The following is a 13,154-nucleotide window of genomic DNA, read 5'->3' on the forward strand; positions in this document are numbered from 1 at the left end:
AACCATGTGAAATATGTTTGCATGAGTATCAATGTATAAGCAGGTTACCAATCATGTTGTATGGAAGGCAAGAAGCGGAAGGCTAACTGTATACTATTTCAATCTGATAGGTTATACTTAGAAACCAGCAGAAGGAGCTCTGTCATGCACACAGCTAATGCCAGTACCTCCATTTTTCCAGCTTACATTAGGATGTAGTTTTGTTGGTATGAATCCAACAGTTATTATACAGTTGTCCATTTATACAGCTATAACAACAACAACACCTTGCATTTGTACATTGTCTTTAATATAGTGAAAGTCCCAAATTAGGAGGAATATTCAAAACTGAGGGTAACTGCAATAAATTACAAGATATTAGATAACCTGCAGAATGGGCAAATTAATTTCAGCACAGGTGTCAGGTGCCAATTTTGGTTTAAATAAAAAGAGAAGTCATATATTACTTTGAAAATAAAAAATGGGCTAGAGAAGGAAAGAAATCTCAGAGTATTAATAGCCAAATCATTAAAAATGGCAGACCACAGGACCGAATTGATAAATAATATTAAACATGTCTCAAACCTTAGTTGACGAAACATGGAGTGTTTGCTATGTTTTATCCTCCTCAGTTCCCTGCCTAAAAGCAGTTCTAATCCACAATATCATGATCTCCATGACAAATGGGCCAGGTGGTCAGGTCCCAAATCCATGGGTGGCACAGTGGCTCAGTGATTAGCACTGCTATCTCAAGAGGCCATCAATGTAAGATAGTCAAGGGAAATGTAGAAAGAACATCTTATGGTGATGATATGGAACTCCTTATTACAGGGAGTGGTTGAAGTTAATAAACTAATTGTACTTGCGCTGAAGCTCGGTGAGACTATGAGAAATAAAAGATTACAAGCAAAGATATAGATGAGGAAATATGGGAAGAGGCTCAAATGGAGCACAAATACTGGCATGGATTCGCTGGGCCGAATGGCATGTTTCTGGGTTACGTGTGTAATTCTCCTTAAGCTGCTTCACATGAGAGTTATTGGACAAGATGTGGCACCAAATCATAGATATTAGGATAGATGATGAAGTTTTGTCAAAAACCAGGCTTTAAAGAAGAACTCGAAAGGAGGGTTAGAAAGCAGAGGAAGTGGTCAATATTTGGCGATTGGACATGAAGCAGGCACCGTTACTAATGAAGGGAAGGAAAGCTGGGATGTGCAAGAAACCAAAACAGAAAAAGTACAGGCAAAGCAGTATATTGGAGACCTACAGTACCACAAAGCACTGATTTGGAGAGACTGAAAAATATGGTCTTATGGACATCCTATTCTCAGGACATCCCAAAGCACAGTATTGCAATTTATTTGTCATGAAATGTCATCACTATTGTAACATAGAATCCATTACATCAAGATCACATACTATAAGTTCTTGGCTGTGTATCTAATATAAAAAAAGGAACAAAGGACACTTCTAGTTAGGTGTGGCCATGTGGAAATAAGTAACAGGAATTATGATTGATTGAGATCAAGTATTTTAAATTGTCTGTAATTGAGTGTGTGTAGATTTGGATGGGTCACCCATTGTGATAAGGACTATTCTTTTAAATCAACCTTTTAAAAGGAGAGATATTGGCAACAATTCAATATACACCTAATTTTTTTCTTGCTTCACACTTTCTGGCAACCAGCTAACAGCCCACAGCCATCCAGCGGCCCTGTGAGAGCACTGAGCTCCTTGCAGTCTTGTTTGTAACCCTTTGTGAGGCAAAATGTGTTGTGAAATGGCCGGTGAACCTTTCCTTCTCTGTCCCAGTCAGGGTTAGAGCAAAAAGGTTTGAAGCTGAAAGGGTTATCCTGGTCACTGTGGAGTGCTCTCATGCTCCAATCTCTGGAAGTGTAAATATGGTACAGTATGTGTGTCTGCAAATGTCAGCCTGCTGCTTAGCTAATACAACTGAGCTTCCTTGATCAGATAAGAGAGGAATTGAATGCCTGAGCTGGCTGGTTTCTTGCAGGCGGGGTTTCTTTACGCTATAAAGCAGAGGGAGATTTTCTCCACTTCAATTTAGCTTTAGGGCTTGGCTGAAGCTTTAGTTTTTTTTTTCAGTGATTCACCCTCCCCCTCCCTCTCGTTCTGTCTCTCGCTCACCCTTCTCTCTCAGTACTTCTGAAGGGTCAGGTAACAGCAAGCTGCCAGTGCTGGTCTCACACGCTTCCTCTTGATGCCTGAGTGATGGCGGGATGAGAGGCTGGGAGAATGGAGAGGAAAGTTTGTGTGATCAAAACAGATTTTCGTCAGTATCGTCCAACTATTAGTGTTCAAGTCAAGCCTCTAGCACATGTAAGACAGAAATGCCATCCTTAATCTCACTTCGGAAGCTGTCCTTAGTTTATACATGGTTAAAGAGACAGCATAGTGCTTTTACTACTCAGCATAAATTGGCAATGTTTTGTGTTGATTTAAGTGCAACTCTGACTCTTTATATTATCTTGTAATGCATGGACTGACAGCTGACTTCTATCATTGGTTCTGTCAGTTTTATCAAAAGATAAACTTTTACTGAAAAGCTTCATTTAAAAGTTTATACTTATAATGATGTTTACCTGTATTGCAGCAACTGATATTTGATTTATGTAAGGTGAAGATGCAAGCTTGGACTAAAATAGAATTTGCTGAAAATGTGTTGCTGGAAAAGCGCAGCAGATCAGGCTGCATCCAAGGAGCAGGAGAATCGACGTTTCTGGCATGAGCCCTTCTTCAGGAATGAGGAAAGTGTGTCCAGCAGGCTAAGATAAAAGGTAGGGAGGTGGGACTTGGGGGAGGGGCGTTGGAAATGCAATAGCTGGAAGGAGGTCAAGGTGAGAGTGATAGACCGGAGTGGGGGTGGGGGCGGAGAGGTCAGGAAGAAGATTATGGGTTTAGAAGGCGGTGCTGAGTTCGAGGGATTTGACTGAGACAAGGTGGGGGGAGGGGAAATGAGGAAACTGGAGAAATCTGAGTTCATCCCTTGTGGTTGGAGGGTTACTAGGCAGAAGATGAGGCGCTCTTCCTCCAACCGTCGTGTTGCTATGGTCTGGCGATGGAGGAGTCCAAGGACCTGCATGTCCTTGGTGGAGTGAGAGGGGGAGTTGAAGTGTTGAGCCACAGGGTGGTTGGGTTGGTTGGTCCGGGTGTCCCAGAGGTGTTCTCTGAAACGTTCCGCAAGTAGGCGGCCTGTCTCCCCAATATAGAGGAGGCCACATTGGGTGCAGCGGATGCAGTAAATGATGTGTGTGGAGGTGCAAGTGAATTTGTGGCAGATATGGAAGGATCACTTGGGGCCTTGGAGGGAAGTAAGGGGGGGAGTGTGGGCGCAAGTTTTACATTTCTTGCGGTTGCAGGGGAAGGTGCCGGGAGTGGAGGTTGGGTTGGTGGGGGGTGTGGACCTGACGAGGGAGTCACGTAGGGAGTGGTATTTTCGGAATGCTGATAGGAGAGGGGAAGGAAATATATCCCTGGTGGTGGGGTTCGTTTGGAGGTGGCGGAAATGACGGCAGATGATACGCTGTATATGGAGGTTGGTGGGGTGGTAGGTGAGGACCAGTGGGGTTCTGTCCTGGTGGCGGTTGACTCCCTCGTCAGATTCACACCCCCCACCAACCCAACCTCCACTCCCGTCACCTTAACCTCCTTCCACCTATCGCATTTCCAACGCCCCTCCCCCAAGTCCCTCCTCCCTCCCTTTTATCTTAGCCTGCTGGACACACTTTCCTCATTCCTGAAGAAGGGCTCATGCCCGAAACATCGATTCTCCTGCTTGTTGGATGCTGCCTGACCTGCTGTGCTTTTCCAGCAACACATTTGCAGCTCTGGTCTCCAGCATCTGCAGTCCTCACCTTCTCCTAAAATAGAATTTGTCCACATTGTGCTTTTCGTGAAGGGTTTTTAATGATGTTGATTAAAAGTTAAAGTATACATGTCCACAGTTAATCTTACGTGCAATATTTTTTTTAATGTTTTACACTGAAAAGAGTAAAAATGTATATTTATACAGAACAAAAACTGTTTTTAGAAAGGCAAAAAGTGTTTTATAGTTAATGAAAGTACATTTGAAAAATAGCTATAGTTATAATGTTGGAAAGATGATGGTAAATTTGTACATAGTAAGCTCCCATTAAGGTCAATATGATGAATCACATGTTTCCGTGGGATTGGTTGAGGAAAATGTTGGCCAGGGACTGGGGAATACTTACCTGCTCTTCACATTGTGCCATGAGGTAGCTTGCATCCTCCTGATAGGACAGTTTAATGCTTTATTCAAAAGATGGCTCCTCTGATGGTGCAGTGGCCCCTAAGTATTACACTGAAGCCAATTGTATGTTTCATTCCCTGGAGTGGGGTCAGATCCAGTTGCCTTCAGGATGGGAAATGAGAGTGTAACTACTGAGCTATACCTGACCTCAATATTAACTTGACAACTCACAACAATCTATGTAAATTTTGGTCATTCATATATGTATAAGGATGCATGTTTCTTCTGCACAAGATTGTGTAGTTTGCATGTTGAATTTTTTCAAAAACCAGGTAGTTCCTCTTGTCATGCTTACCAGCTGACCTTTCTACTGATTCTACATTGCACTTGAAATGTAAAAGCCAAAGGTAGTCTTCAAGTAAAAAGGGTATCAGACAGAGAATAATAACAAGAGCTAGGCCATACAGGTGAAACTCAATCACTTTTTACATCTCATATCCCATCCTGTATAATACCTCAATTCTTCTTGAAGCCAAATTGACTTCATTGACAGGAATGTCTTCACGATACAGACTGAGCAATAGTAAGAAGGATAGTTGAAAAGGTATACTTCATAGCAAGTGGGAAGGGTGTAATTACAGCGGGACTGGTTTACATAAACAGTCTCTAATGTCGGCAGCAATCTATGTGAGGCAGTTGGAGTACAGGTGATTGTAGGTTTGCTACCATATTACATTTGTGAAACTAGCCCTTTTTAGTTTCAGATCAGCTTTCCAATATTTATAATATTTATAATTTATTCTTATTTAATATTTATAAGGCATGAGCCTAGACTTATTAAATTCCCTCCCCCCAACCTTTTACCCTGCTTGTTTTGTCCTTTGGTTGTTTGGAATGGGATCAGAATCACCCAAGCATGATTGCAAGCAATATAGGAAAACTTAGAACCTTACTTCCTCCCATAGTGGCAGCCCCTCACCTGAGCCTTATTCCATGATATTATCAGTTTCTGCCCCAAAGGCACCTCCTTTGCATATTTCCATCTTTTCCCGACCCCACGCCACAAACTACCATGCCCCATGCCATCTCATCACAAGAAAGCTCTAGCTTCTTACTGTGAGGCTGAGGGTTTTGAGACAAAGAGAGAGATGAGATGGGTGGATGTATGAAGCCAGTAGGGATCATGGACCAGAGAGAAGGGGATTGAGACTGAGAAAGGGAGAAGTAAGTGCTGAGGATATAAAAGGGATAGTAATTGGAATTCAGGAAGAGAGGATCAGAGATTGAGGAGTTTTTGCTCCAAAAAATAAGGGAATGTGGAGAAAGAAGGTTTTTAAACTATTTGGTAACCACTCACAGGTTGTGGGTGTTGCTGGCTAGGTCAGCATTTATTGTCCATTCCTGATTTACCATAAGAAAAGAATGGCAATCTTTTACATCCTGGGATGCTTCAGGACAAGTGGTCATGGAGACAGAGAGAAGTGTATCGATTTGAAAAAAAAGAATATTGCAGGATGGTGGAAGGGCAAGAGGAGGGATTTGAGTTACATAAGAATCTGTCAGCACAGGTAGCAAGAGCCAAATAACCTCTTCCTACAGTATAATCTCTATTGCTCTATGAACATTCTCTGTTGTTGAGTGTAGACCTAAGATGTGGTTTTGAAATGTTGGCACTGAGCTGAGGTTGAGAGAATATATTCTGTAAGAAGTGACTCAAACATGGAACCTATTGGCCTTTAGGCAACCTTTTGGATTAGTTTAGATCAGCCTGTGCTACCTAGTTTCAACCTGTGAGAAATCCGCTCCAGCTGTGGTTCTCAGTTCAGGATTGATATCCTGGGTTCAAACTAGATTACAAGGCAGTTTGTACAGAGTAAACTCAGGAGCTGACCATGCACTTCCATTGGCCTCTGGGCCAGACTATCCCTGGTTGCCCTTCAGAAACTGGTGTTGAGCTACCTTCTTGAACCCATGCAGTCCATGTGGCGTAGGTGGCCCCACAATGCTCTAGAGGGGGGATTCCAGAATTTTAACCCAGCAAGACTGAAGGAACAATGACCTCTTTCCAAGCCATGATGGTGAGTGATTTGGAGGGGAATTGCTGGTGGTGGTGTTCTCATATATTTGCTTACCTTGTCTTTCAATATAGAAGTGGTTGTGCATTTTAAAATTGCTCTCCGTGGAGCTTTGGCACATTTATGCAGTACATCTTGTAGATGGTGTGTACTGCTATGCGTCAGTGGAGGTGTGACTGAGTGGTTGTCCATGTTGTGCCAATCAGGGGAGCTGCTTTTTCCGAATGTTGTCAAGCTTCTTGAATGGTGCTGGAGCTGCACTCATCCAGACAAGTAGAGAGTCTTCCATCGAATCCCTGATTTGTACCTTGGGGATGATGGACAGGCTTTTGGGAGTCAGGAAATGAATTACTTGCTGCAGAATTCCTAGCTATTATCCTGTTCTTATAGTCAAGTATGGTTAGTCCAGTTCAGTTTCTGGTTAATGGTAACCCCTATGATGTTAAGCCTGGTAATGCCATTGAATGTCAAGGGATAATGGTTAGATTCTTTCTCATTGGCAATAATTATTGCATGGGACTTATGTGTCACTAACCATGCTTGCCATGTATCAGCCCACGCCTTCATATTGTCCAGGTCTTGCTGCATTTGGATATGGACTGCTTCAGTATTTGGAGATTCACGAATGGTGCTGAATAATGTGCATCCATTAGTGAACATCCCTATATCTGGCCTTATGATGGAGGGAACGTCATTGATAAAGCAGCTGGAGATGTTTGGATCTAGGACAGTACCCTGAGGAACTCCTGCAGAAATGTCCTGGAGTTGAGATGACTGATTTCCAATAATCAAAATTATCTTCCTTCGGGCCAGGTATGATTACAATTTGTGGAAAGTGTCCTCCAAGTCCCATTGACTCCAGTTTAGGTCAGGCTCCTTGATGCCGCACCCAGTCAAATATAGCCTTGATGATAATGGTAGTCACTCTCACCTGTGGAATTAAGCTTTCTTGCCCATGTTTAAACTAAGACTGCAATGAGGTCACGGGCTGAGAGGTTCCAGTGTATTGTTGATGTCACCTTTCATCAGTTTATTGATAATCGAGAGGACACTTATGGGGCAGTAATTGATTAAGTTGGATTTGTCCTGCTTTTTGTGTTAAGGATATACTTCGGCAATTTTCCACGGTGTCAGGTTGATGCCTGTGTTGTAGCTTTCATCGACCAGCTTGGTTAGGGGCACATTAACCTTTGGAGCACAAACCTTCAGTACTATTGCTGGAATGTTGGCAGGACCCATAGCCTTTTAACTATCCAGTGTCCACAGCAGATTCTTGATCTGACATGGAGTGAATTAAATTGGTTGAAGACAGCTCTGTGATTGTCAGAACCTCTCGAGGAGGTAAAGATTAATTATGTACTCAGAGGGTACAGCTGGCTGAAGGTTGATGTGAATGCTTCAGCCTGATCTTTTGCTCTAATGTGTTAGGCTCTTCCTTCTTTGAAGATGGGGGCATTTGTGGAAACTCCTCCTCCAGTGACTTGTTCAATACTCCAGCACCGTTCATGAGTGGATGTGGCAGGACTGCAGAGCTGATTCATTGGTTGTTGATTTGTTATGTTGCTTGGTACATAGTCCTGTTTGTAGCTTAGCAGGTTGACATCTCATTTTTAGGTATGCCTGGTACTGCTCCTGTTGTGCCCCCCTGCATTCTCCATTGAACCAGGAATGATTCCTCTGGCTTGATGGTAATATTTGAGTGGGGGATACCTTGGGCAATGGGATTGTAAATTGTGTTGGGATACAATTTGGCTGCTGCTGATGGCCCACAATGCCTCATGGATGTCCAGTCTTGAGTTTCTAAATCTGGCTTAAGTCTGTCCTATCTACCATGGTGATTGTGTCACACAACATTATCTTCAATGTAAGGACTACGTCTCCACAAGGACTGCATGGCACTCACTCTTACCACTACTGTCATGGGCAGATGCACCTGAAGCTGGCAGGCTGGTGAGGACAAGGTGAAGTTTGTTCTTCCCTCTTATTGATACCCTCATTACTCACCCCCGACCCAGTCTCACATTTATATTCCTTAGACCTCAACCAACTTGGTCAGTGGTGGTACTGCTAAGTTACTCTTAGCAATAGCACTGAAATCCCCCACTCAGACTATATTCTGTGTCCTTGCCACCCTCAGTGTTGTTAACCTGGTGGAGTACTGATTCATCAGCCGAGGAGATGTGTTGCATAATAATCAGCATGAGGTTTCCTTGCTCATGTTTGTCTTGAAGCCACGAGGTGTCATGGAGTCCAGAGTGAATGTTGAGGACTCCTGGGACAACTCCCTCAGTATCCCACTGTGCCACCAGGTCTCAGGGTCTGCTAATGCGACAGGACATATCCAAGAATGATGATGGTGGTGTCTGGGACATTGTCTGTAAAGTATGATTCTATGAGTATGACTGTTGCTTGACTAGTCTGTGAAACAGCTCTCCCAATTTTGGCTCTAACCCCAGAAATTAGTCAGGAGAATTTTGCATGGTCAAAAGAGCTGTGTGCGCCATTGTCATTTCCAGTGACCAGGTCAATGCAAGGTGGTCCACCCAGTTTCATTCTTCTTTCCTGTTTAATGTGTGATACGACTGAGTAGCTTGCTAGGCCATTTCAAAGGGCAGTTAAGAGTTGACCACATTGCGGTGGGTCTGGAGTCACATATAGGCCAGACCAGGTATAGACAGCCTGGTTCTTCCCTAAAGGACATTAGTGAACCACAACAGCTTTTAACAACAGTGATTTCATGGTCATTATTAGACTTTTAATTCCAGATCTTTAAAATTGAATTCAAATTCCAACATCTGATGTGGTGGAATTTGAACAGAGGTTCCCAGAATATTACCTTGGTCTCTGGCTTATGAGTCGAAATGCCTATGGATTATAATTAGACTATTGGGGCATTGGTATTATACTGAGTGGATATTATTATTGGTCATGAAGAAAATCTGAATATTATCATGTTACTATTGGTTATTGGGACAATTTCAGTGAATCAAAGTTCCTCTTCTCTTCCTACGCTCTCCCCACATTTAATCTCTTCCCTCTCATCAGATTCAAAGCCCTCTTTCAGTTTTCCCATTTCTCTATCCTCCCCTTTCTCTCTTGCCATGCTCATGGCAGTCTCCTGGCTCTTGGAATTTGATACCAACAACTACTGGCTCAATGCTGCAATTGAAAATATTCGAGCAAAGAGGATTTGACCTTTACAGGACTGACAGCATCTTCAGATAGAGAAACAGAGTTAACGCATCAAGACTATATAGAGGCATACTGGGCTTGAAAAGTTAACTCTGTTCTCATTCCACAAATGCTGTCAGACCTGTCGAATATTGCCAGCAATTTTTGTTTTTATTTCAGATCTCCAGCATCTGCTGCATTTTGATTTTATTAGGACTTGACCATTAGTTGGTAAATGCATTGACATTTGTAGGTGTCACATGATCAACTTTGAACCAGAGTTGGTGATGTAGGGGTGCAGAGTGGGAGGATATAGGCTTATTAAAAAAACTAATATTCTTAGTATGTAGGAATAGCAAGTGACTCATGCCTTAGTTGCTGTTCAGGAAGTGGTGATGGAGTGTCTACATTTGCTGCAGTCTGTGTGGGGAAGGTGGAGCACATGTCAGCAAGGATTTTGATCCATCCAGTTGCCCATGTTGTGTCCAGTACACATCCGCCTAGCCACCACTTAATCTCCTCCTTCTCCCCCTGCATTCTTGTTCACCCCATTCCTATTGGTTAAAAATCAGGGATTCTCTGACCAGACTCCTGCTCAAAGATTGACCATTTGGGTAAACTCTGATTTGGCATTGCTTGTGGAATTCTGCTGTGCACAACTTAACAAGAGAAGGGATGGAAAAAAGGCATGAATTGGAGAAAATTCTTTAGTTGAACAGGGAAGTCTGATTATGCAGAAACTTCTGTGTTTTGACATGATTTTTTATATAACTTGGTCTAATCCATTTTTGTTTGGATTGTCAGCTTTCCAAAATGGCTAATAATATAGTATTGAAGATGAGGTCATGTATGAAGAATGTGAGGCCTTAAATCCAATTTGTATTTCAGCTTCTCAAAAGTGATTCACATCTATTGCAAGTAGCAGGTCTATGCTTGTCCCTTGCTGGTCCGTTAGCAAATGCATATTATTACTAAAAACCCATTTTAAGGTGTTGGTTACAGCACTGCAGGGCTGTTGGTTCACAACAGGCCTTTAGGGATCAGCAATCACCACTGATTAATTGCCTTGACTAATATGATCAGCAGTACAAATGTCAACTCCATCTTCTGAATATCCTCCCCTGTCAATCTAATTGGAGTGGTGGAAGACTTCAAGTGTAAAAATATGTGCTCATGTCACTCAGACAGGACTTTGGTGCCAATTTGCAATATGGAAGAACTTCAAGGAACTTGAATGCTCTTCAAACACACTTCAGGAATTTTTAAAAATTGAGTTTCATTCATTTTGTTCTTAAATGGAAGCACATTCATTAATAATTGGAGGCTCTCTGCAACATTCTAAATTTTCAAAATGATGGGTAAAATGTAGGCACATCTCTCAGGTGCTTGGATGTGCAAAATTGAATGAAATGAGCAAAAGACATTTTAAAAACAGGGAAGGCTGATACAATTAAAATTAGGGCATTGGGTCATGTGTTGAAGTTTGCATCATGTATACTTGGATGATTAAGAAGTTGTTTAGCATACTGGCCTTCATTGCTCAGGCCTTTGAGGATTAGTGTTGAGATGTCATGTTGAGGTTGTACAGGCCATTCGTGAGGCCTCTTCTGGAGTAGTGTCCAGTTCCAGTTGCCCTGCTATAGGAAGGATGTTATTAAGCTGGAGAGAGTACAGAAAAGATTTACCAGAATGTTGCCTGTAATGGAGGGTTTGAGTTATAAGGTGGGGTTGGATAGGCTAGGACATTTTCAATGCAGCATAAGAGGTTAAGAGGTGACCATATGGAGGTTTATAAAATCATGAAGGATGTCGATAAGGTGAATGGCAGGTATTTTTTTCCCTCTGGTAAGTAATTTCAGGACTGGGGGGCATATTTTAAGGTGAGAGGGGAAAGATTTAAAAAAGACATGAGGGGCAATGTTTTTACACAGAGTGGCTCGTGTGTGGAATGAACCTCTATAGAAAATGGTGGATGTGGGTACAGATACAATGTTTAAAAGGCATTTAGATAATTACATGAATAAGAAATATTTGGAGGGTTATGAACCAAGTTCAGGTAGGTGAACTAATTTAGTTTGGGATTATGGTCGGCATGGACTGGTTGGACTGAAGGTTCTGTTTCCATACTGTATGATGCTATGACATCTTTTACCCATGTTTTTGTATCTGCAATGTTAATTGACACTGAGGCAGCCAGTGTCATTGCTGAACATGCTTGGGGAAACCAGCTGTACAGAAGTTATGCCAGAGAAAGGCAAGTAACTTTGACCTGCAATTCACTTTCCAAACTCTTATTTCTGATCTCTCGGCTCCTCAATATTCAAACCCCTGTCCACCGACTCCAATCTAATTGGCCTGGACCTCACGTCCAGGTTTCCCCTTTCCTCCCACCCTTGCAGTCACCTAACTTCTCCTCCAACCATCTGCAGTGAGTACAATTCCATTCCCCCTGATCCCACCATTCCTGGTCCCACTCCTTCCTGTGTGATCTCCCCTGGCAGCTGCATTACCAGCAATTCCAGCAACAAACTCAACACCATCCAAGAAAAAGCAACCCTGCTTGATCAACACCCGGCCCATCATTTCAAGCACTCACTTTCTCCTCAACCCACACCTGTGTGTAGCATTTACAAGATGCACTGGAGCAGCTCACCAAATCTCTTTCAATAGCACCTTCCAAACTTGCAAGCTCTGACACTTCCAGGGATAAAGGCAGCAAATGCATGGACTCACCAGCATCAAGATCCCCTCCAAGTCAATAAACCATCCTAAGGTGTAAATATGTTGCTATTTGTTCACAATCATTGGATCAAAATCCTGGAACTATCTTCCTGATAGCACCAAGGATGTCCCTACACCACAAGGATCACTGTGCTTGAAGAAGACAGCTCAGCAACAGCTTCTGAAGGACTTTTAGAAATAAACAATATATGCTGATCTTGCCAACGATATCCTCAGCTAATAATGGGTAAAACACAAATGAGATTAAGGTGAAAGATTTCCAGGATATAAAAACGAGTAGCAGGAGTGAGCAATTCAGCCCATTGAGCCTGCTCCGCCATTTAATACTATCACATTTAATATGATCCCATCTCAGCCTCAATTCCACTTTCCTGCCCTCTGTCCATAACCTTTCAATCCTTTTACTAATTAAAAGTATGCCTAACTCCTCCTTAAATTTATTCAGTGTCCCGGTGTCCACTGCACTCTGGGACAGTGAAGTCCACAGACTCATGACCCTTTGAGAGAAGAAATTCCTCATCATCTCTGCCCTAAATTTGCTACTCCTTAGCCTACAATGATGATGCCTCATTCTAGATTGCCCTACAAGGAGAAACATCTGTACTATGTCTACTTGTCAATTCCCTTTAGCATCTTATATATCTCAATTAAATCTCTCATTCTTCTCTACATGAGGAAGTTCAAACTTAACTGTTCAATCTCTTGGATTTCTTGAACCGACTGTTAGTGGTAAAATGACGCTGATATTTGATGCAGTGACTTGCTGAAAATTGTTCCTCAGAGGGAAGGAAAGCCACTTGGTCTCCCGATGTGTCGTTACTGTCCACTGCTACTACAAACTGTTGCTGTTAAATAAACACTTCAAACTTGTCTTACTTCCCTCCACTTCCCAGTTAGTAAAAACACACAGAAACGCACAATGCTGTACCTAAAGTGTAGTTATTGCTGGACAT

At 42.4% G+C, this 13,154-nt stretch overlaps 1 protein-coding gene across 9 annotated transcripts in view; it reads left to right on the forward strand.

Annotated features, from left to right (window-relative positions):
• Positions 1-2,186: 2,186 nt before the first annotated feature.
• LOC122562023 (putative uncharacterized protein MYH16) overlaps positions 2,187-13,154 on the forward strand; it is a 276,206-nt gene continuing 265,238 nt past the window's right edge. For 8 of the 9 annotated variants that reach the window (XM_088000458.1, XM_088000463.1, XM_088000459.1 and 5 more), the window contains exon 1: positions 2,187-2,322. In XM_088000458.1, coding sequence (XP_087856584.1) covers positions 2,239-2,322 — 84 coding nt within the window. In that variant the 5' untranslated portion in view covers positions 2,187-2,238. The remainder of the gene's footprint in view (positions 2,323-13,154) is intronic. The other variant, XM_043714426.2, reaches the window with a different exon arrangement.

This window comes from Chiloscyllium plagiosum, unplaced genomic scaffold (assembly GCF_037043375.1).
Source record: "Chiloscyllium plagiosum isolate Xiang-an unplaced genomic scaffold, Cpla_swu_hap1 HiC_scaffold_25, whole genome shotgun sequence".
In the NCBI taxonomy this organism is placed as follows: Eukaryota; Metazoa; Chordata; class Chondrichthyes; order Orectolobiformes; family Hemiscylliidae; genus Chiloscyllium; species Chiloscyllium plagiosum.